This window comes from Aspergillus glaucus (genome assembly GCF_001890805.1).
Source record: "Aspergillus glaucus CBS 516.65 unplaced genomic scaffold ASPGLscaffold_22, whole genome shotgun sequence".
NCBI classification, from domain to species: Eukaryota; Fungi; Ascomycota; class Eurotiomycetes; order Eurotiales; family Aspergillaceae; genus Aspergillus; species Aspergillus glaucus.
Genome location: NW_019170474.1, coordinates 430,378 through 448,810, shown reverse-complemented (window position 1 = coordinate 448,810; position 18,433 = coordinate 430,378). Strand labels below are relative to the sequence as shown.

Below are 18,433 nucleotides of genomic sequence, written 5' to 3'. Positions count from 1 at the left end.
TCTGTACTCTGTACTTTCTTCCTCTCAATCTTCTCTCTTAGTTGCTCTTCTCAGCCTATCTCTCTTCTGCTAAGCTCTCCCCTTCGACTCCGTGATCTGCCCAGCTTGAGGTCATTACGCATGCTGCGTGGGACTTGACACCTTGCAGGCCTTTTCTTTCCTTTTTTCTGTCGCGTGCTTCGCCTATAAAACGGGACTCTAAGTTGGACAACACGCTTCTTGCTCGATACAACCTTATTCCTTATTGCCTCTGCTTGAATTGGACTTCTTGCGGGATTAGACCTTCCCCGCATAAAGTACTTTTGATTCACGATGTGAGCTCTGAGGACAAGGACAACTATTACGGTACTGCTTTGGCTAACAAACATCCAATGCTACAGGCGTATCACCGTCAGCGTTATCCGGCCTGACCAAGCCGATTCCGACATCGTCAACTTGGAAGTTGGGGGAGACATGACTGTCGAGCTTCTCAAAGCCATCATCGAAGTCGAATCCGCCATCCCTCCTACCTCCCAACGGTTGCTCTACAATAACCGGATCCTCAGCGACGATGCACAAACACTCGAGCAAGTTGGTATCGGGGAGGGGGATATGCTGGGAGTTCAAGTTGCGCTACGGACTCCCCCGGCACCTACACGGCCAGCTGGACCCCCAAGTGCCGCAGCGCAACAAAGCCTCCAACGACGACAAGCGATGACACCTGATCCTGAAACGATTCGTCTACATATTCTTGGTGATCCGCGAGTGCAGGATGCGGTCCGGCGACAGAATCCAGAGCTAGCAGAGGCTGCTGCAGATCCGCAGCAATTCCGTAACGTCCTTTATGCGCAGCAACAACGGGAGGCCCAGCAGGAGGCAGAGAAAGAAGCGCGCATTGCCATGCTGAACGCAGACCCGTTCAACCCTGAGAACCAAAGAGAGATTGAGGAGATTATTCGCCAGAATGCTGTGACTGAGAACCTCCATAACGCCATGGAGCATCATCCGGAATGTAAGTGGTTGCTTCCCTATATTTATTTGAGCAGTTTGCAAGAACCGTTGCTAACGAAGCGAATCAAAAGCTTTCGGTCGCGTTACGATGCTTTACATCCCTGTCGAAGTCAACGGCCACAGACTTAACGCCTTTGTCGACTCGGGTGCTCAAGTCACGATCATGTCGCCTGAATGCGCGACCGCTTGCAACATTATGCGATTAGTTGACCAGCGTTATGGAGGGATTGCAAAAGGTGTTGGCACCGCAACGATTCTTGGGCGAGTACACTCGGCGCAGATTAAGATCGGGAGCATGTTCCTACCGTGCTCGTTTACTGTCATGGAGGGGAAACACATTGATCTTCTCTTGGGCCTAGATATGCTGAGACGTCATCAGGCCTGCATTGACTTGAAGAGGGGGGCGCTTGTCATCCAGGACGAGGCCGTTCCTTTCCTGCCAGAGGCCGATATACCCAAACATCTGCAGGAAGAGTTTGAAGACGAACCGACCGTCAAGGGCCAGGGAGGTGCCGAAGTCGGGGCACGAACAGGAGCCGTCACCCACAAGGCTGAGGGCAACAATAACGGTCAGGGACCTAGTGGTTCCAGTAGTGCACCGGCTGCAGCATCGTCGTCGTCTGCCGCACCGAGACGTCCGGCACCTGGACCATCGTCCCGGTGGTCACAGGACTCGGTCGCAAAGATCACGGAACTGGGCTTCACTCGGGATGAGGCGATCCGGGCCTTGGACGCAGCGAACGGGAACCTGGACGGGGCTATTGGATTCTTGATTTGAAAGTGATACCAAGCGGTAGTTTTGATTCTTGTGTTGTACTTTTCATATTTGTATCACTGTACAGTCTCAACCAGCGCTATTCTGTTTCAAGCCTGTGCAATACCGAAGCCTACTGCGATTCTGCTATCGTTGCACCGGCGGTGCAATTCTTATCAAGCCCTTGAGACATGCATGCATTGGCTTGCGACTACGTATCTTGATCAATCAGTGATACCGACTGGATGGGATTATTCTTCCGAGTCAAGGAACGGTCTGTAAACTACTTATCTTAATCTACGCAGTGGCGTTCACGGGGTTGTTTTGCGATACTATAGATAGACAGGGTTCAATATAAATGCAATGTGATATCTAACGATGCATATATATATCTACATAGCACAGGATACAGCTGGAATGCGCAAGGGGAATGGAGACGAGACGATTTATCATATCCATCTCTTATTATCAATCTTTTGCAGTTACGTATGCACATGCTGCATACATGATACTTGTGCCTGCACTACACGGGCCTTGATTTTAGATACCTGCTTGACGTGACCTCATCACTCCTCGCCTCTCGTGACGTTGTTCGAATTTATCCTCTCTGTTGGATATCCCTGTCCCTTCGGTAGGGTCGTAGTAACGCCAACTACTCGCTCTTGCTCTTCTGGGTGAGACGGGCACGCAGCCGGAAGGTCATATCCAGGGCCATGAATGCGCCTACGCAACATTAGCTCATTTCAATCAAGATCTATCATATCGGTAGACATACCCAATGCAACATACGGACTATACAACATGGTAAGATTCTGCTTCTCAACCAACGTCCGATCTGTCCAGCCCCAGACCTCGGCCAGACACGGCAACGAGGTGACGAACGACTGGACGCCAAAGACTAGCAGGTGAACGGGGACCATGGGGTCATCTACGCGCATTAACATTGCATTAACATCCCATGAAAATATTGGGGGGTTGGGGGAGGGGGTACCTCGCAACAAAGCACCAATAGCCCAAACACTCAACGGAGCATGATACCAGATCTCCATAGTAATAAACACGACGAACCACACGGGCGCCGGCTGCTCGAAGAACTTGTCATTGTACGTATTTACGTAGAATTCGCGAAGTTGTCGCGAGATATCAAATTGGAGGAACGACGGCAGGAGAGGAGCCGCGTCGATTACTGCAAGGTCAGGATAATTCTACAGAAATAGCAATTGAGGCATCGCAATTGTAGAGAGCACATACGCAAGATGATCGGGAGGTGAATGACGAAAAAGACCAAGTACAGCAGGTCGAGTTTGCGAGTCCAGAGCGAGGCCGGCGCGGATCCGGCCATGTTGCTAGTTGGTGGTGTGTGCGTGTTTTAGGCCGACCGGCAATGAGAGGAGCAACAGAGGGACAGAGGGGTTCACGAGTCAGCTATAGAATATTCTGATTCAGACGATATTCTATAAAGTATAGCGAGCTCTCAATTGACTAGAGTACTCTGTATGTTCACCATGTCCATTGAGTGAAGTCGCAGCAAGCAGTGCTTGTCAGGTGACTACAGAGTAGAAAAAGCAAAAAACAATTTATATTTGCTTTTTCTCACGCGTCTCGGGAGTTCCTCCTAAACATAGCTTAAAGTTAGCTCGTGGATCGAGCCTACGGGGGTTTCTCCTGGGTAATTCCAAGAAGTTCATGTTTGCTTCTTTCGCCCGGCTTGTTGGATCCATTGCCAACTCTACTTTGGACAGCCCCATACAATATTCGGGATAAACGCATATCCCCAAACGACCCTCGAATGGCAAAATGGAAAAGTAGGAGATAATTCGGTGTCTACGGAAGACTCACACTCTGTACACCGCAAGTCCGCCGCCGTTTGGCTGATGGAGCCGTAATCAGCTGGGTCCTGACAGCGCCTGGGTCTTGGTCCTGGGCTGATCGTTCAGACTCATTTTCCGTCTGGCGTTTCGGTCTCGACGGAGAACAACCACAAAGGAACTGACTCGCTCCCTGGCGACTAAAGCCCACTAGTGTGTGCTCTGGGATGCTGTTTCTGCGCCTGCCCCCTCCCCTTACTCCGAAGCACACATCACCACCATCCATGTACGAGTATGAGCTTGCGATGCATGCTGCCGGCGACTATCCGATGAAAGAAGGAAATTCGAGATGCCGGAAACCGGAACCATGGAGTTGCATGTCAGGTTACGGTCTAGCAAAAGTCAGTCCTACAGAGTCCTGCTCTGTACGGAATCACGATCCTACGTCTACTACGTACGTGCAGTAGTGCGGTCCTCTGATCGTTTCCTCTTTGGAACATATGCACCGGGTCTCCACACACCTCTCTGGCTTTGGTGGTTCCCAATTTGGGGCCGAAGACGACCCAAAGTTCAAACGACGGATGGAGATTACACGACAAGACGCTACTGCTTTAGCTCCCTACGCTAGTTACCACCACCGGGCCGGCTTGGGCGAACGTTGCTGCTCAATTTGCTGACCAGATCGGGACAACGTGGCGATTTTCCGTTTCGTAAGAGAAAGAAAGGGGAAAGCAAAAGGACGAAGAGACCGGTGCTTGTCTGCAGAAATGCTCTCACACTACGGAGGATATTCTCCAGCCAAGATGTTCTCGATGCCAATCATGACACGGCATGACGTAGTACGTATTCCATTTTTTTCAGGAAACAAGGGCAACAAGTACAAAGTCCTCTGTACATCGAAGCAACTGTAAAGATACGTATGGGTTACCGATTGATTGAGGACTTATCTGATCTGATCTGTGCGCTGGCGACTGCGACCACGGTGGTGAAATGGGTTCGAATGTTCTTCTACGGCCCTTCGATATGGCCTGGAGGAAACCTTCTATGACCGGCCTAGATCCAAGATTACTGTACTAGAACGACCAACCTACCAGCCGCTCTCCTTCCGATTTGGATGGAGCTGGTTCTGATGATACAAAACGGTTTCTCTTAGTGTCTTGTCTGTGGAGAATCTGATAAAAAAAAATCTGCTCCGTACCGGGGGTATCGAACCGTACACCCGAAATGAAAACGGACTGCTATTCCTATTCAAGTCTACCATATGGAGTGAGTATGACGACTGGCTCCGGAGCACGGTGGGCTCTAAACGCTGTGTTCTGAGTACACACACTACTATGGATTAAACTATTCGGGTAAAAGACAGGCTGGGCTGGGAACACATGAGAAAGAGGGTCGACGGCAACGGACAGGTGAAGAGGCAAGAGCCGAACCAATGAATGCGTACAATGTACGACCCCAGAATCATCTACCGATGTTTCGTCCGAGAATCGACAGCTCAGAAAAAGCAAAAAAGAACTGGGACCATGGATTGGGAACCTGTCACAACCCCAACCGCTAACTATGTATACGATTCTTGGTTTACACGCTGGTTTCCGTGATGTAAGATCCGATCAGTCATGTCAATAAAATATCATTTCTGGCCCAAGAATTAGTTGCATACATACAAGAGCTGGATCATTTGGCCATATCAAGGCTAGCCGCAGGCCTCGATCGAGGATCCAGTTCTACGTTAGATACTCATGGAGTACAGACGGCTTCGAGGCCATGCAAGGATGATGCAAGATAGGAAGCAAGTCGCCAGAAACAGAACGAGCCGGCGCGAGAGCTATGACTTCGGACTCCTCCTACCCCTACTCCATCCGGAGGTCTACGGGAGGAGCTGGAGCTACGTACCAGCTATGGAGAGCTGCAGCTAACTTCTCAGACGACAGTTACAGGACCCATCTGGCCAGTTCAACTCGGCTCAATTGCTCCCGTTGTATCGTGATATTGAACATCACGGCTTGCAGTTTTAATTACTGTTTTTTTTTTTTTTTTTTTTTTTGGAATTCTAGCTGCATGCTGCAAGATTCCATCATTCTCCTGTCCACTTTCCGGCCACACTTCGGGCACCCTTGACGACCTTAACACTCGCGTTTGTGTGAGGTCTCTCTAAGCGGTGAAAAAAATAGGGAAGAAAAAAAAAAAAAAAAAAAAAAATAGAAAGGAAAAGAAAAGAAAAAGCAAATAAAAAAATTCTGCACCAGAAACAAACGGAATGAAAAATAGCTTCCATCCAATGCGAGCCAAAGTCCCGGAAACGCGCCGGGATCAGGGAGCGAACCGGGGGGTTATGTTGATATTCATTGTCGGTGGACAATCGCAGTCAATGGATCAATTCCTTCACCCCATTTGAAAAGAGGTCCATGAAAAATAGCCCAAGTGGACGACAATTCGAGCTCCGATAACCCGCGAGCCAATGGATTGACCCTTGACCGCTAATCTTCTCGTTGAGAGTCTCTCTTCCGGTACTCTGTACATACAGAACACTCTCCCCCGAGTCCGGAGTGAACGGAGGTGGCTCACTAAGCGGACGGACTAGTATCTCCAGTTTTACTTCGTGTCGGATCTGTCTGCTCTACTCCCTTTTTTGGTATGTTTTATGTCATTGTCACTCTAAAAGTGGCGCCGGCCGTCTGCCGTTGAATCGTTTGGACCCGTCCGGACCGTTTTTTTGGTGTAATTCTGGTACACACACAGTTCCATATACGCACACACACACACTGCGCTACACCCCTGTCGTCCCGGCATGGTTATTATTATTATTATTTTTTTTTTTTTGGACCCTCGGCCCTGGTTCTTTTCGGAATCTTCTCACGCATATCCCTCCGGAGATGAAAGGGAGTACTATGTACTATGTAGCAACAATGCCGTTTGTTGCGCTTGCACTGGCGCGCGCGCGCGCAAGGTTGTTCACTTGCACTAAGAGTACACAGTGGTGCCACAATGATCATATCAAGATATCCACTTGCTCGAAATAAATCTTTATCGGGCAGGAAAACACGAAAATGAATGATGAGACGGTGGAGAGCGCCGGCCTTGTTGTATCACTCCCTCCCCCTCCCCCCCCGTCTTGTCTATCAGAGACGGATCCTTATTTATTGTCGACGCTCGTCCTCTCCAAACTCTTTTTTTTTTTTTTTTTTTTTTTCCTCGTCTTCCATGATTCTTCTCTTGTTATCAATCAGGATCTTCGGCCTTCTCTCATTTTTCTAGACCGGTGATCGTCTGTTTTTCTTTTTTTGAGTTTGACTCGTGTCGTTGCTTGCATAGTCTCTGAACCTTCTTAAGGTCTTTTCGCCCTTCTCTTTTTGCTTTTTCTACCCATCCTGTTCAATTCTTCCAAGCAAAATGCCTTCTTCTGCCCCTTCAGTTAAACCCATTAAGCCGGTCAACAGCCACAAGCCGGAACAGCCCATCAGCTACGACATCAACATCCCCTATGTCGATGTCAACAAGGAACACAAGCTGCGCACTCGGTATCCCGAGTACCTCCCGACATGGGACAAGATGTGGTTTGACCCTCTGCGGCCATTCGAGTATGAAGACCCGGCTCTCCGCGCAGACGACTCCATGCCCAACCTGCTCAGCGGCACCGCCAGGGAGGAGCACATCCAGCCGAGAATCGGCACATTCCTGCACGGCGTGCAATTGAACGAGCTAAACGACACGCAGAAGGACGAGCTCGCACTGCTCGTTTCGAAGCGCAAGGTCGTCGCGCTCCCGAATCAGGATCTGATTGACGAGGGTCCGGCGCGTCAGGAGGAATTCATGCGGCATTTCGGAAAGCCTAACTACCAACCTGTTTCGGGGACGGTTCGCAACCACCCCGGTTTCCACATCATTCACCGTGATGGAAACAAGGAGGAGATTACGCGGTTCTTGGACCAGCGCACCACGACCACCCTGTGGCACCAGGATGTCAGCTACGAAATCCAGCCCCCGGGCTATGTCATGCTTGGATTGTTGGAAGGCCCCAATGTCGGCGGTGACACCGTCTTTGCCGGAACCGACCTGGCATACCAGTAAGTTTCCCTCTCCCCGTTTCTCGAAATCCGACCAATCTAACCAGTGCAGACGTCTCTCCCCCACATTCACTTCTTTCCTGGACAAGCTGGACGCAACGCACTCGTCAGCAAAGATGATCAACCACACCCGCCTGACCGGTGGTCTTGTCCGCAAGGACGCCGTCGACACCGTCCACCCGCTCGTCCGCGTGCACCCCGTGACCGGCGAGAAGTGTCTGTTCTTCAACGGCGAATTCATCACCAGGGTCGAGGGCATGAAGGTGCCCGAGCAGAAGTGGCTGCTTGATTTTCTCATGAACCACGTTGCCACTGGCCATGACTTCCAGGCTCGTGTGCGCTGGCAGCCAAAGACCATTGTTATCTTCGATAACCGGTCTACCATTCGTATGTCCTCTCTCCTTGTATCCTATCAGGAGCGCGAGCTAACAAAGACACAACAGACTCCGCTATCGTCGACTACCTCGACGACGACAACAGTGCCCAGCTCCGCCACATCTTCCGTCTCTGCGCGCTAGGCGAGAGGCCCATGCCCCCTCACCAGCCTGACGAGCACGACCACGACCACGACCACGACTCCCACGACTCCAACTCCGAGTTCAGCGAGTAATCGCCTCGCCTCTCTTCTTCCTTCTTCACCTCATCCTCTCACTCTTTATCCGCTTTGACCTGATCTCGAAAAGACGTACGACTTAATTTGCCATCGCCATCGCCATCGCCATCGCCTAATACCCATGTGCGCCTGTTTCTTGTCTTGCCTGCCTACGTTTCGATACCTATTGTCTTGTCTGGTCTGTTTCTGATAGACGGTTTTTTTTTTTTTTTTTTCTTTTTCGTGATTTCTTTCTTTTTGTTTTTGTTTGTTTGATTGCTGGTTTACTAGACTGGGTTGTTTTTGATGACTGATAGACTTTGCTTTTTGGCTGGGGATTCGGTTCCTCTTATGCTTGCTTGCTGGGTTTGGTTTTTCAGCGTGTTTCTGTTTCGGGTTTACTAATTGCTTTTTTCTTTTTGTGGTCTTAAAATGGGTGGTAATAATAATTGATTCTGCATATTGGATTTACTTCGTTTTGTCTTGACTGCTCTTATATTATTATTATTATTGTTGTTGTTGTTGTTCATACACGCATCTGTCAGCCCTGTAGGCCGAGTGGCGGCAGGTCCTGCGGGGCGGCCGGGTAAGCCGCTACATCATTGCCTTTATACACATATCCTAATATCTTATTCCGCATGTTGTATGTCCCGTGCTGCTGGTTGCGTACTGCTGTTCCCGTGGCCACGAAGGTCCATGGGCTTGTTGGATACTGTCTCGTTTCCTTCCCTACTTCTGCAAGCGTGTAACCTTGACCGCGCTACACTGCCGGTTGCTTTGTGTGTCTGTTGTTGTGACTCGGTATGTGTTTGGAAGAGTCTGAAAATGGTCCAGAAGGCCCGTCTCAAGCATGAAACGCATTGCCCTCGGTACCAGGTCTGGCCGTGTAAGGTAGGCCCTGTAATCCAGCTCCCGCCTTGACCCCTGTGTAAGATGGCGCATCCGGGGTCTTGCCTGGTTTGTACAGTGGAGGAGAACATGGTGTATGTCTTGAAGGCCGCGTCCGCAGGCGCATTCATTCGATTCCATAGCCTTAAAAGGTATCAAGATAGCTGGCCAGCGCAATCTTCCCAGTCTGCATTTGAATGAGGACTGATGTAGCGGCTCTCCGTAGGCCTTGGTATAGCTGCATTGGTGCTTTTGAGGGTTCTTTCCATAAACGACGGAGAGAGTTCCCGTGAGGGGAAGCAGACCATTCAGTCTTCCATGCATTTGCTGCTTCTATGCGGAGGGTTCTTCGAGTGCTAGCCATGAGGGTGGGCTCCTCTGCACCATTGGGTGCTGGGGAATTAGCAGCTTCTTTTTGCAAGAGCGTCAGCACATTCATTGCCGTAGATGCCTTCATGACCCGGGAGCCAATACAACCGTATATCCCAGCCGTGTTCCTGTAGTTGAGATGCAGTGCGTGTTATTTCACTCAGGATATATTGGCCAGAAGACCTTCCTGGAGCTGAGCACGCTTGTATCACCGCCTGGTTGTCTGTAAAGATGATTGCTGTATGCGTCTGATGGGTATGTTGCGATTCCAGTCCACCTGCGTTGCATATTTGGGTAAGTGCCATCTTTATGACTGCTCTTATATGAAAGTAGATCTCGTGTTGGAAACGCATGGGACATAAAATCATCTATGAATGAGCTATTCCAGCGTATTTGTATAGCAACGGATCTCGAAGACTAATACAGACTAGCTATTACATCTTTCATATTTATAGTAGGAAAACATAGATTATGGACTACCATCATCCAAAAGAACATCACACCTCTTCCATGAAAAGCAACCATAAAATAACTATCAACGCCCATTGTACAAACAAAAACTCAAGAAAACACATTCAAATGCAACAGTGTAAATGTACTTGGCTGACAACACAAAAACAGGTCTAGCCTTGTTCTTCCTCTCCTAAAGCAAGTTCCCCTAACTTCCAACGTCCAACTTTTCTCGGCCAACCGTTACCTGGGTAAATCACCGCAGGATGTTCTCGATACGCACCCGAAGTTCATGCGCGACTTCCATCTGCTCTGGCAGAATACCACCCTGCTGTAACAAAAGGAGCATCTCCAAAATTCGCTCCGCAACCAGGTCACTGCCAAACACAGCTCCGCCGAGACGGACAGTCTCGTGGAACCAATATTCAATCAGGTACAGCAGGTCCTTCGCAATGTATTTCCGGTTCGAGCCGTGGAAGGGTGCTTCGTCGGTGTAGTACATGGCCTCGAGGACGGTGTAGACGGTTTCGTGAGCGACGCCGAGGTCCAAGAAGAGATCTACCACCCATGTCGCGGGGCCAACGCCGCGCTGGTACTCGAGGGCGTAGCGCTCAAGCATGGGGAGGAGGATCGGAACGGGGAAGACAAACTCGGACATGCGGAGGCGGCTACCGAGACTGCGGACCTTTTCGATGACGGCTTCGTAGGGCAGGGGTTCGCCCCTTTCGACTGTTTCGTCGTGCAAGTCCTGCAAGAGGTGTTGCCACGTAGATTTGATATCGGCCGAGTTGCGGTGGTCCGCGAGGTGGAAAATTTGCAGGCAAACGTCGTAGTAGCTCGCAGGATCAGCGAATACATTGAACAGCTGTGCACGTCAGTAAAATTCACACATGAGGATCGCATGAGGAAAGTATTATACGTACAGTACTGATGTCCATGATTGGCCCGTCGACATCCGCGAGAACGTCAAGCTTCCGGTCCGGAGAAACCCGTCTGTCATCCTTCAGACGCTGCAGCAAATCATCCTGGATGTTCGCGACATCAATAAGGTTTGAGATCTCCTGTAGCACGCGTTGTCGCGACTGGCGGCCCACATCCGGTGTGAAAATCGAGGCATTCGCCCTGGCACGGCCAAGGTACTCGATCCGGCGACCCAGAGGCAATGCAAAGGCGCTCTGTGCAAGCTGCAACTGAACCTTAGCAGCCTCAAAGAACCGCTGGGACTGCGCATAGTATCTCCAGAGGAGATCCGCATGCGCGATGTCGTCTGCCGATTTGCGCTCCAGATAGGTAATGACGAATGAAGATGTGCTCTGGAGCAATCGGTCGCTCCATCCCTGTTCCAAATACCAATCATACAAGCTCGTCTGGAACACCTCGTCGGCCGAATCGGCAATGACGCCATACGCCTCGTTCTTGCGCTTGGCAATAACAGTGAACTGCCCGTCAATGACGCCGGGGTCATTAGCGGCGAGGCTGTCGACTGCAATGACGACCTTGAAGATCAAATCATAGCATTGCTTCCTGAAGTAGAAGTAGTCGCGGCGGGGATCCTTAGTTCGTTAGCATCCATCAGTTACGAGGATTAAAGAGCCTGAACATACCTCCTGAGGCCGTCCATCCACGATCCACGAGAACGCCATGTTGGCCTTGTCGGAGCGTGCCGCAACATTAAGCGCGAGTTGAATTGCACCTAGTCAACATGTTAGCATCGTAATAACACAACTGTGTGAGGAACACTTACCCGCAAAGAACTCGTTCTCAATGTAATTTTCCATAGCAGAAACGAGATAGTCCATGGGAAGACTATCCGAAACCTGTTGGAACAGATGAAGAGACTCGTTGAGCAAGTTGCGACCGAGTTCAGAGTTAGCATTGACCTCAGTCGCCCGCTTAAGCAACTCCTGCGCCTTGAAGATGACCACATCCTCGGGACTACAGAAGCTGCCACACCGCCGTCGCAGAGCATCAGCGATCGTCTCGACGTTGGAACCCTTAGCGATGTTGCGGTTCACAATTCCCTTGACTAGCTCCTTGGCAATGTCGTGGCCCTTGCTAGTGCTGAACAGTTCCTCAAACGTGAGCTTGAGGAATCGCTGCTTCGACTCGTCAGGCAAAGTGGCCACAATCTCATCCACCCGCTCATCGAAGAGCACCAAGACGAAGGAAATACCCTCGATGGTATGAGAGACAAGTTGGACAAGAGAGTGAAGTGCACGGTGCTCCGCTTGCAGAGCAGTTTCTTCTTGCTTGGTCGACACGCGAGCCAGGGCTTCCGGACCGCTCAGACCCTCAATGAAGCTCTTGTTGGTCTTGAAAAAGTCCTGCAGCGCTGTCAGGTCGCGCTGAATGGTCTGCAGTTTCGCGATAGCGACTGAAGGCGAGATGGTTTCCCCTCCGTTGGGGTCCTTGCCAGCTATGCCGATCTCTTTCTTCCATATCGACCGCAGCAAACGCGTCATGTACATGGCAATACCTGTGTGTCTGGGAGACGGCATGACAGCATCGATAGCAGGCGTCGAGTTATCAGCGACGGCATTCTCGTTCATTGTAGGCCGACCACCGTACTCGATGAAGACCTTGCGCGCAAACTCAAGAACGTCCGGGTCGTTGATTTGTGATAGCCGCGAGTCCGTGGAGATCTCCACGCCCTGGCCACATGCAACAGCCAATGCTGTTGCGAGCGTCTCGCTCCGGCCATATGTACGAATGAAGTTCTTGATCTCTCCCTCAAGTCCCTCGTCTCCGCCGTTATCAACACGACCACCACGTACTAATGCGGCGAACATGTCAACGAGTCGACGTCGACGAATGATGTGGATACCAGTGTTCGTCAAGATAGCAATTTCCGGTGCCGGGTTGTCGAACTGAATGGCAAGCTCATTGCCAAACCCTCCAGGCGAGGATGCTGCTGCGGCTGGTGGGAAGCAGAGGCCAATATCCTCTGCCCTACTGCCCAACGAAAGCCAGCTCGCGGTCTCACCGGCCTTTCCAGGGATGGGGTTATCCTGCGCACGAGCTACACGCCCGGAATCAGGGGAAGAGACGAACAAGGTGTCGGATTTCTGCGTGGAATCCTTGCAAGTAAAGCAGAAGAAGTAGCCAGGAGGGTAACGGACGGTAAAGCGAGTAGGATCCAAGGAGTGAATAGGAATTTTCGAAGCCAATGGGGCCTGGAACCGGGGCTGAGCTTGGAATGTAGGACTCAATGGAGCAGCGGAGGGGTTATCGAATGGTGGCGTCTTTACATGGTGCGCCTGCATGCTTGTCGGGGGGCTGGCACCATTCGGGGACGGCGCCCAGCTATAAGACCCGGTGGCACTCAGGTAGATCCGGTAACCGGTAGCGGTGGTCGCCATAAGGTGATATCTCGAAGCCTCCGCAGCCGGAATAGGGCTGATGGACACGATCCTGACCTTGGGGTTGAGGGATTCATTTGTCATAATAATATGTCCAATGTTGGCGTAGATATCCATGGCGGGTTTCGTGATGGCCAGGTTGACGGTTCCATCAGACTTCAGGTGGAAAACACGGATGGTCGAAAGGGACGAGAGAGTGTAGAGCAACCTTCTGTTGTCGTCGACTTCCATCTGCACCACGTGCTCAAAGGCCGTTTGGGTGAAGCTCAGATTCGGGGTGAAGGCTGCCAGTCGAGAGCTAGTGTGGTTGACTTTTGAGCACCGGCCCTGGAACCACTTCTCCTCCTGCTGATAGATGAGTTCGTACACATCGTTGTCCGATGAGCCACCAAAGAAGACCCGGCCAGTTGCGTCCGACGAAGCCAAAACGTCAATGTCCAAACCCCGAATGGTTGTCGACATGCCCGTTTGATACAAGGACACCTGCCGTGTACCTCCCGCGATCGTCTCGCAGCCCATACCCAACAAAATGACATCCGCGGTAGTCGAGACAATGAGTATATAGGCGATAGATGGCAGAAACACGCCCTCACGAGGTCGCGCCAGCTTGACGGCGTTGATACTATTAGGTTGATCCTCGAAGCCCACCAATTGCGGATTTGGGTGTGTGTAGTCCCACAAGTAAAGGGCGTTATCAATCGCAACCCACGCGTGGTTCAACTCTGCGAAAAGACCCATACTCGTCGATACCTGCGCGCGGTTATACTGATCGAAAATCTGGTCGGGGATATTGTACATCTTGACTTTCTGGAACGGCGCCCATGACGGTGCGACGGGGATATCGTAATCGGATGAAAGGCCCTCTAGCAACAGATAATAGTCAGTCGAGTTCTCTGGAATTCAACGTTGTAACTCACGCGACAAGTAGCTATCGAGGTCGGGATAGCGAGTTTCCTGAGCAAGCGTGTCATTGATCGTCCCTGCACCGCGCTCCTCTGTGCTCAATGTCTGATTCTTGGACTTTGAGGTTGCTGGAGGAAGCTTAGGGAGCGAAGCAGGCGAGGCTTGCTCTGGGACTGGAGCAACAGCAGAAGGCGTTGCGGGCCTGGGAGGAAAGAGCGGCGCATTGGAGGCATTCCCGGGGGCAGGAGTCTGGAAATAAGCTCCTGGGAGCGGCTTCTGCGGCGTGAGAGTCGGAGGAATATTCGGGTAAGACATGATGTTGGTTCGCAGCTCGCTGAAGAGCTCTTTTATAGGAGAGGAAGGGGAGGTGGTAGAGGGAGGGAGTCGCGCTCCCCGGCGTAAAGAGAGTCTCGTTTCGGCGCCGAAAGAAGGCAGACAATGAGATAAGAAATAACTTCAAGTCAAAACAAAAGAGGACCAGCCGGGGAGGAAATACAATGGAGAATAAAGAGCATTAGCCTGCATGAAAAGAGCAGAGGAGGAAGAGGCCAGCCAGCGGAGCCGTTGTCAAAGAGGAAAAGAGAGAGAGAAACAAAATCGTGCACGGGCCGGCAGAAGTTGGAGAGCTTTTGCTTGTCCGCCTTTGCGGTCAGCACTGGAGAGTACACCACTTCAACAGAACACAGTACAGAGACCACAATCTTTCTCAATTGATTGATATAAATTGGGACAATATGTTCAGACCTATTCGCCTGTCGTCGCGCCTGAGTGTCTTGCACCCAGTGCGCTGGAACTCGACTGCCAGCCCGGCCATGCCGCCCTTAATGGCTACATTCAGACAGGATCTCAAGGATGCCATGAGGGCGAAGAATACACCAAAGTATGTCTAGTCCATTTTTCATTGCAGAATCCATACTTATATCAACGGACGAGCTAACCAGTCCAGGCTGAACGTCCTGCGTGCTCTCATCTCCGAAGTCAACAACTCCGTCAAGACCCCCTCTCCCATCCAAACCGATCTACAACTCCTGTCCCTCATTCGGAAACGTGTCTCGGGGGCCCAGCAGGCAGCGAAACAGTTCGAAGAGGCTGGTCGGGCCGATCTGAAGGAGGGTGAGGATCTGGCCGTGTCGATCCTGGAACAGTACGCCGGTCACGTCAAGACAATGGGCGTGGATGAGATCAAGTCGATTGTCTCGCAGGAGCTTAACAAACTCAGGGAAGCTGGCGGCAAGGCCGATATTGGTTCGTTGCTGAAGGCCCTTTTTGCTCCTGGGGGAGCCTTGGACGGCAAGCCGGCGGAGAGATCCGAAGTCGCCAAAATCGCCAGAGAGGCCGTCGCTGCTGCATGAATATGAGTATGAAATACGATACGGGTTACGGGCATGACCACTGTATAATAGCAATGTACGTTACAACAAAAAATAGACTCTCCCATCACATTTATCTGGATTTTCAAAGACAATTGATACTCCGTTGCAAAAGAAACAAATTATTACTCGCGTGAGACTGCCATCATCCAGAATAGTGTACACTGAACAAAATTGCCAACGCCGTGATTACCCACCCAAAGCATAACCTTGCCTTTGGTCCTCGAATAACGTCGTGATAGATTTCCGTCGTGTCGGGTTGCACCAATCAAGCATACATCAACGCGATTCCACCCAGAGAAGTCGCTATGACACCAAACCACCACCACCGCTCAGGGCTGACCAAGCCCTCGCTCTCAATCAGGTTCTGTATGACGAATGAGCTGGAACTGTCACTCAAATCACGCTTGCTCTTGTGCGCCTGGGTGTGCAACGGGTTCAAGGTCGTCGTAGGCAATATCTCGGGTGTTTCGTAAGCAAGGTACATCGGATGCAAGGGACCACCGTCGTGGCCATGGAGGTCAAGGCGACGGACCTTGTGGTAGGGATCTGTCGAGACCGCGTACGACTTATATCTTTGTCAGTGGCAGATTGGGAGATTCGTTTCTGTCTCTGAAATACCTTGAAGAACTCTGTCTGGTTGTATCTGGTATAGGTGGCAATGTCCTTCTTGCACGGGTCTGACAGCAACTGACGGCCATCAACGGCGATGGGAGTCAAGACTAGGGATCCATTGACAAACAGAGTGAATGCGCCATGCTGCCATTGCATGATTCCTTTGGGGCAGGAAGGATCCTTCGCTATTCACGAGTCAACTTCCTGCTTATTGGGCTTGTTTGGAGATATATACTCACGATTGGCGAGAGCGCGATAGTAGGCCGCTTCATAGTAACCGTCCGACGTAAACGAATAAGAAACGCCCGGGTGCTTTGGTTCGATGAGTCGATCTTCAACGGGATTGAAGAAGCCCTGACCATTCTGTCAGATATCTCTATCCTCTGCAAAGAAAAATGCGCTACTTACCTCCCCTGTAAACACACTCTTTGACTTGGTGCTCCATGTTCCAACCAGCTCGGAGACACTAACGGCGCCAACAGCCGTAGCGAGAAGAAGTAGATAGCTAACGAAGCCAACCGCAACCATTATGGGAGGTTTTGAGGGTGTATATGCAGTTGACAGTTGACATTCAAGAGAAGAAGAGAGAAGAAAACAATTCACATATTCACTGTTTCCCCCTCGAAAGGGGGAGTTTCCCGTGTGGAATGGACTGGCGACTGCCCTTTCTTTGGCCCCTCCCTGCCATGCCAAGCCTTTTGTACAGAGTACTTTTATAGACCCCAACAAGGGGGTCTTCACTTGCAATGGCTTCCAAGGAAGAAAATCTCAAAGTCCTGATTGTCTATCGGCTGCCATTGCTCTTCGTCGCCAGGGCCGCCATATCGAGGTATAACCAACTTCTGGACTCATGTCACTATCCCTCAGGAGCCCAATTTACTGACCCCCGGTCATGAGCTCTTCGAGCGGTCTCCGATAGCAAGGTGGTGGTATATGGGTTAGGTCTCAACCAAATTCTCGACCACACCGTATTGACCGACGCCATACGCAAGTTTATCATCTGGGACCAGGACTGGAATCCCTCTCCTACATTCAATGTGCCCCCGTTTGACGATTTACCTACCTCCGCTGTGCGAGTTCCCCAACTACAACTACAACTACAACAACTACTACTACTGCTGCTGCTGCTGCTGCTGCTATTGCTGCCGATGGAGCTCACAGCAAGATCCGAACGAACGTCCGACCAGACGATCCGCTCAAGTATATTGGGTTGATGATGGGTGGTGTGGTGGAATTCCCAGAGGGATAAATTCCCGCCCAGATCCAAGATCGTTGGGGAATGGTCCTTACCGACCAGAAGGTGTCCTGCTTCGTGTCGCCTGCAGGCTCGCACAGCTTTCACTGGGGTCTCAGCTTGCGCGAAACGGACCCTCGACACTCTCCCAACACTTGGTCTGATGAAGTGGTTCAGGACCTGAAAGAAGAAGCCCCCCAGCGAGGCAGGAGCATGGCAGAGCCCTTTGCGATGATATTAAAGGAGCCACTATGTTCCTAATGCCCGGCATGGATAAGGAACCAATGCCTTGCGAACCTTTCCATGGGATCATTTACATCGGCGACAGCAACCACTGGCAGGTAACGGGGCCAATGTCGCGCTCATGGATGGCTATAGCCTGCACATCAAAGTGCGTACCTCCTCTACCCCCATTTCATTCCCCAAAACGACAGATCCTCCCTCTCCACGACCGTCCCCGTCTCCTCGACCTGATTCTAATGACAACCTCGGAAAGTCCGACAAAACATTAAGTATGATAGGGTTACGGGCGGAAACCTCCCGAGCAGGCCGACCCACAAATCGGAAGAGATGGCAGATACCCGCGATCCATGGGGCGACCCACCACAAGGCTAGTACAAGTACGGAGTACAGTATCCGCACAGGTAAAACGCCAGGCAGATTGATTGTGCTGTATAGACATGATACATACATACTTGTAAATCCAGTTGGCCTCGGGGGACCCCAATATCGCAAGTACCCGGCGTCGCTTTTAGGGTACAAATGGACTATTGGAAGAGCCTTAGAACTTCAATGGGCGAGATTGGCTTTGTGACTCTGTCTCTGACTCACAGTTGATCGGAGGATCTTTCCTCCCTTTCCTTTGTTCCTCTTTCCCATTTTCCGTCCTTCATTTCTGTTCAATCTCTCTGCTTGTCATCATCGGGGTCATTCGAGAATCGACATGTTTCGAGCCCAGCAGGTGACTAAGGCAGTCAACGCCCTGGCGACGCTTACTCACCATCCACGGATACTCATTACCATTCTGAGGAGACAAA

The 18,433-nt window shown here is 51.1% G+C and overlaps 8 protein-coding genes across 8 annotated transcripts; 5 read left to right on the top strand and 3 right to left on the bottom strand.

Moving 5' to 3' along the window:
- The first annotated feature begins 136 nt into the window (after window positions 1-136).
- Window positions 137-1,448, top strand: ddiA (putative DNA damage-inducible v-SNARE binding protein Ddi1). The gene is made up of 4 exons (XM_022550228.1): window positions 137-314; window positions 381-991; window positions 1,062-1,113; window positions 1,169-1,448. Coding segments are annotated over exons 1-4 (693 nt in total). The 5' UTR covers window positions 137-312; the 3' UTR covers window positions 1,197-1,448.
- A 948-nt stretch (window positions 1,449-2,396) lies between these two features.
- ASPGLDRAFT_133914 (EXPERA domain-containing protein) lies at window positions 2,397-3,086 on the bottom strand (the record flags this gene model as incomplete). Its single annotated transcript, XM_022541252.1, has 4 exons — window positions 2,397-2,467; window positions 2,520-2,672; window positions 2,736-2,930; window positions 2,996-3,086. The coding sequence occupies 4 exons, from the start codon at window positions 3,084-3,086 to the stop codon at window positions 2,397-2,399; spliced, it is 510 nt and encodes a 169-aa protein (XP_022397498.1).
- A 3,856-nt stretch (window positions 3,087-6,942) lies between these two features.
- On the top strand, window positions 6,943-8,226 carry ASPGLDRAFT_38802 (TauD/TfdA dioxygenase family protein; the record flags this gene model as incomplete). Its single annotated transcript, XM_022544987.1, has 3 exons — window positions 6,943-7,616; window positions 7,669-8,003; window positions 8,060-8,226. The coding sequence occupies 3 exons, from the start codon at window positions 6,943-6,945 to the stop codon at window positions 8,224-8,226; spliced, it is 1,176 nt and encodes a 391-aa protein (XP_022397497.1).
- A 1,945-nt stretch (window positions 8,227-10,171) lies between these two features.
- ASPGLDRAFT_134245 (putative non-repetitive nucleoporin) lies at window positions 10,172-14,492 on the bottom strand (the record flags this gene model as incomplete). Its single annotated transcript, XM_022541277.1, has 5 exons — window positions 10,172-10,780; window positions 10,839-11,468; window positions 11,520-11,608; window positions 11,660-14,137; window positions 14,192-14,492. The coding sequence occupies 5 exons, from the start codon at window positions 14,490-14,492 to the stop codon at window positions 10,172-10,174; spliced, it is 4,107 nt and encodes a 1,368-aa protein (XP_022397496.1).
- Window positions 14,493-14,911: 419 nt separating this feature from the next.
- Window positions 14,912-15,523, top strand: ASPGLDRAFT_112688 (uncharacterized protein; the record flags this gene model as incomplete). The annotated part of the gene is made up of 2 exons (XM_022539605.1): window positions 14,912-15,057; window positions 15,124-15,523. Coding segments are annotated over 2 exons (546 nt in total), but the record flags the coding sequence as incomplete, so codon positions are not given.
- A 292-nt stretch (window positions 15,524-15,815) lies between these two features.
- ASPGLDRAFT_134258 (uncharacterized protein) lies at window positions 15,816-16,690 on the bottom strand (the record flags this gene model as incomplete). Its single annotated transcript, XM_022541279.1, has 4 exons — window positions 15,816-16,115; window positions 16,169-16,347; window positions 16,402-16,516; window positions 16,571-16,690. 4 exons carry the CDS (start codon window positions 16,688-16,690, stop codon window positions 15,816-15,818), a joined length of 714 nt encoding a protein of 237 aa, XP_022397494.1.
- A 311-nt stretch (window positions 16,691-17,001) lies between these two features.
- On the top strand, window positions 17,002-18,057 carry ASPGLDRAFT_51240 (uncharacterized protein). Its single transcript, XM_022547487.1, has one exon. It carries the CDS (start codon window positions 17,198-17,200, stop codon window positions 17,558-17,560), a length of 363 nt encoding a protein of 120 aa, XP_022397493.1. The 5' UTR covers window positions 17,002-17,197; the 3' UTR covers window positions 17,561-18,057.
- ASPGLDRAFT_836068 (uncharacterized protein) lies at window positions 17,661-18,424 on the top strand. The gene has a single exon (XM_022550223.1). It carries the CDS (start codon window positions 17,761-17,763, stop codon window positions 18,208-18,210), a length of 450 nt encoding a protein of 149 aa, XP_022397492.1. The 5' UTR covers window positions 17,661-17,760; the 3' UTR covers window positions 18,211-18,424.
- Window positions 18,425-18,433: the final 9 nt, after the last annotated feature.

What these genes read in the sequence shown, in the direction of transcription:
- ddiA (XM_022550228.1), top strand. An exon ending in CATGGAGCATCATCCGGAAT is followed by an intron (nt 992 to 1,061) that starts GTAAGTGGTTGC and finishes GCGAATCAAAAG; the next exon opens with CTTTCGGTCGCGTTACGATG. An exon ending in GTCGAAGTCAACGGCCACAG is followed by an intron (nt 1,114 to 1,168) that starts ACTTAACGCCTT and finishes TCGCCTGAATGC; the next exon opens with GCGACCGCTTGCAACATTAT.
- ASPGLDRAFT_51240 (XM_022547487.1), top strand. Translation starts at nt 17,198, where the DNA reads ATGTGCCCCCGTTTGACGATTTACCTACCTCCGCTGTGCGAGTTCCCC.
- ASPGLDRAFT_836068 (XM_022550223.1), top strand. Translation starts at nt 17,761, where the DNA reads ATGGATGGCTATAGCCTGCACATCAAAGTGCGTACCTCCTCTACCCCC.